Source organism: Leptopilina boulardi, unplaced genomic scaffold, assembly GCF_019393585.1.
Source record: "Leptopilina boulardi isolate dan_hultmark-lab unplaced genomic scaffold, ZJU_Lbou_2.1 LbouV2_373, whole genome shotgun sequence".
NCBI classification, from domain to species: domain Eukaryota; kingdom Metazoa; phylum Arthropoda; class Insecta; order Hymenoptera; family Figitidae; genus Leptopilina; species Leptopilina boulardi.
The window spans coordinates 562,468-564,957 of NW_026137944.1; the positions used below are offsets into that span (position 1 = coordinate 562,468).

The window sequence follows — 2,490 nt, forward strand, 5'->3', positions numbered from 1 at the left end:
AGAAAAACTCGCATCCTACTTGGATGAGTATAAAATTGTAAACGCCGTTTTTGCCAGTACGGTGACTGATCCGGATAAAATTAAGTTATTAACGCGAAAGGGTGTTTTCCCCTATGAGTACTTTGACTCAAAAAGTAAGCTTGATGAGACAGAATTGCCCCCGAAAGAGAAATTTTACAGTACTCTTTATGATGCCGGTATTTCTGATGAAGATTATGAGCATGCGCAGAAAGTTTGGTCCGATTTCGATTGTCAAAATCTCTACGACTATGTCCACTTGTACATGAAAACAGATGTATTATTACTTGCTGATGTCTTTGAAAACTTCCGCGAACAATGTGTAATTGCGTACAAGTTAGATCCTGCACACTATTATACGACCCCCGGTTTAACTTGGGATGCTATGCTCAAGTACACGAGTATAGGATTACAACTTATAACCGATATTGATATGATGATGTTTGTTGAGTCGGGTATTCGAGGCGGCATTAGTCAATGTTGCAACCGCTATGCAAAAGCGAATAATCCATATATGGAGAATTTCAACAAAAACGAAGATACAAGCTATCTCATGTACTTCGATGCCAACAATTTGTATGGCTGGGCAATGGCTCAATCGCTCCCTTATGGCGGTTTCAAATGGGTTGAAAATGTTGACGACTCTTTTAATTTTCATGTACCTGACGATTCCCCTGTTGGGTACATCCTAGAAGTTGATTTGGAGTATCCGAAATTCATGATACTCATAAAGACATGCCATTCTGCGCTGAAAATAAGAAACCTCCATTGTCAAAACAGGAGAAATTGTTAACCACTCTCATGCCTAAAGAAAAATATGTTATTCATTATCGTACGCTCAAACAAGTTGTGGCAAACGATATTAAAATTGTGAAAATCCACCGTGTCTTGCAGTTTAAGCAATCAACCTGGCTTAAACCGTACATCGACTATAACACAATGATGCGAACCAATGCTAAAAATGAGTTCGAAAAGAATTTGTTTAAGCTTATGAACAATGCGGTGTACGGCAAGACGATGGAAAATGTCCGCAAACATGTTGACATTAAACTCGTCACAAAATGGTTTGGCCGCTATGGAGCTGAAGCTCTAATCTCCCGCCCAAATTTCAAAAGTCGAGCAATTTTCGACGAAGATCTGGTTGCTATTGAATTGCGCAAAGTCGAGGTACTACTCAACAAACCAATCTATGTAGGGTTAAGTGTGCTTGATATATCTAAGACGCTAATTTACGATTTCCATTATGGTCACATGTTGAAAAAATACGGCGATGCTTGTAAACTGCTGTATACCGATACAGACAGTCTTATCTATGAAATCAAGTGTGAAGATATTTACAAAGACATGAAAAAAGATATTGACAAGTTTGATACATCTGATTATCCCGCGAATAACGTCTATGATATTCCGCAAGTCAACAAAAAAGTCCTCGGCCTCATGAAAGATGAGTGCAACGGCAGAATTGTAACTGAATTTGTTGGCTTGCGGAGTAAGATGTACAGTGTACGCGTTGAAGATAAAGATTTTATTAAAAAAGCTAAAGGTGTTAAAGCCGGCGTTGTTAAAAAGACAATTCAATTTGATGATTATGTAAAATGTCTAAGAGATTTTGATATTCAAACTCGCACACAGTATAATATAAGATCGCGGCTACATAATGTTGAAACTGTTAAACAGTTGAAAGTAGCCTTATCTCCACAAGATGACAAGCGGTATTTGTTACCGGGGAGTACCGATACTCTACCGTGGGGTCACTATGCGATCCCAAATCTCGACGATTTGTAAATAGTTGATAAGTTCGAGAAAAAAATGTCTGGAAATGTAAAGGCTGTGATAAAAGAAATAAATAGAACAATTGTATTTTATTTTCATGTGTTTTTTATTTAAAAATTCCTTACATATATACATTATAACATTGATTTAACATTGATTTAACATTGATTTAACATTGATTCAACATTGATTTAACATTGATTTAACATTGATTTAACATTGATTTAACATTGATTCAACATTGATTTAACATTGATTCAACATTGATTTAACATTGATTCAACATTGATTCAACATTGATTCAACATTGATTCAACATTGATTTAACATTGATTTAACATTGATTCAACATTGATTTAACATTGATTTAACATTGATTTAACATTGATTCAACATTGATTCAACATTGATTCAACATTGATTCAACATTGATTCAACATTGATTTAACATTGATTCAACATTGATTCAACATTGATTCAACATTGATTTAACATTGATTTAACATTGATTTAACATTAACTATAAATTATACATTTGCTTTGTCTTCCCAAGTGTTGTGAGAGTTATCGAAACCAAGCCACTTGACAAGAACTTTGTTTCCACGTGTCCTGAGAATTTTCTCAACAAGATAAATGTCTGAATATTTCACTTTTAGAAGCTCCTCTTCATAGAATCCTCCACTGATGGGTTGATCTTGG

At 35.1% G+C, this 2,490-nt stretch overlaps 1 protein-coding gene across 1 annotated transcript; it reads left to right on the forward strand.

Annotated features, from left to right (window-relative positions):
* The first annotated feature begins 819 nt into the window (after positions 1-819).
* On the forward strand, positions 820-1,803 carry LOC127287840 (uncharacterized). The gene has a single exon (XM_051314962.1). The coding sequence runs from the start codon at positions 820-822 to the stop codon at positions 1,801-1,803; it is 984 nt and encodes a 327-aa protein (XP_051170919.1).
* The last annotated feature ends 687 nt before the right edge of the window (positions 1,804-2,490 follow it).

Bases quoted from the DNA above. Each gene is read 5' to 3' on its own strand.
- LOC127287840 (XM_051314962.1), top strand. From the start codon at position 820: ATGCCTAAAGAAAAATATGTTATTCATTATCGTACGCTCAAACAAGTT.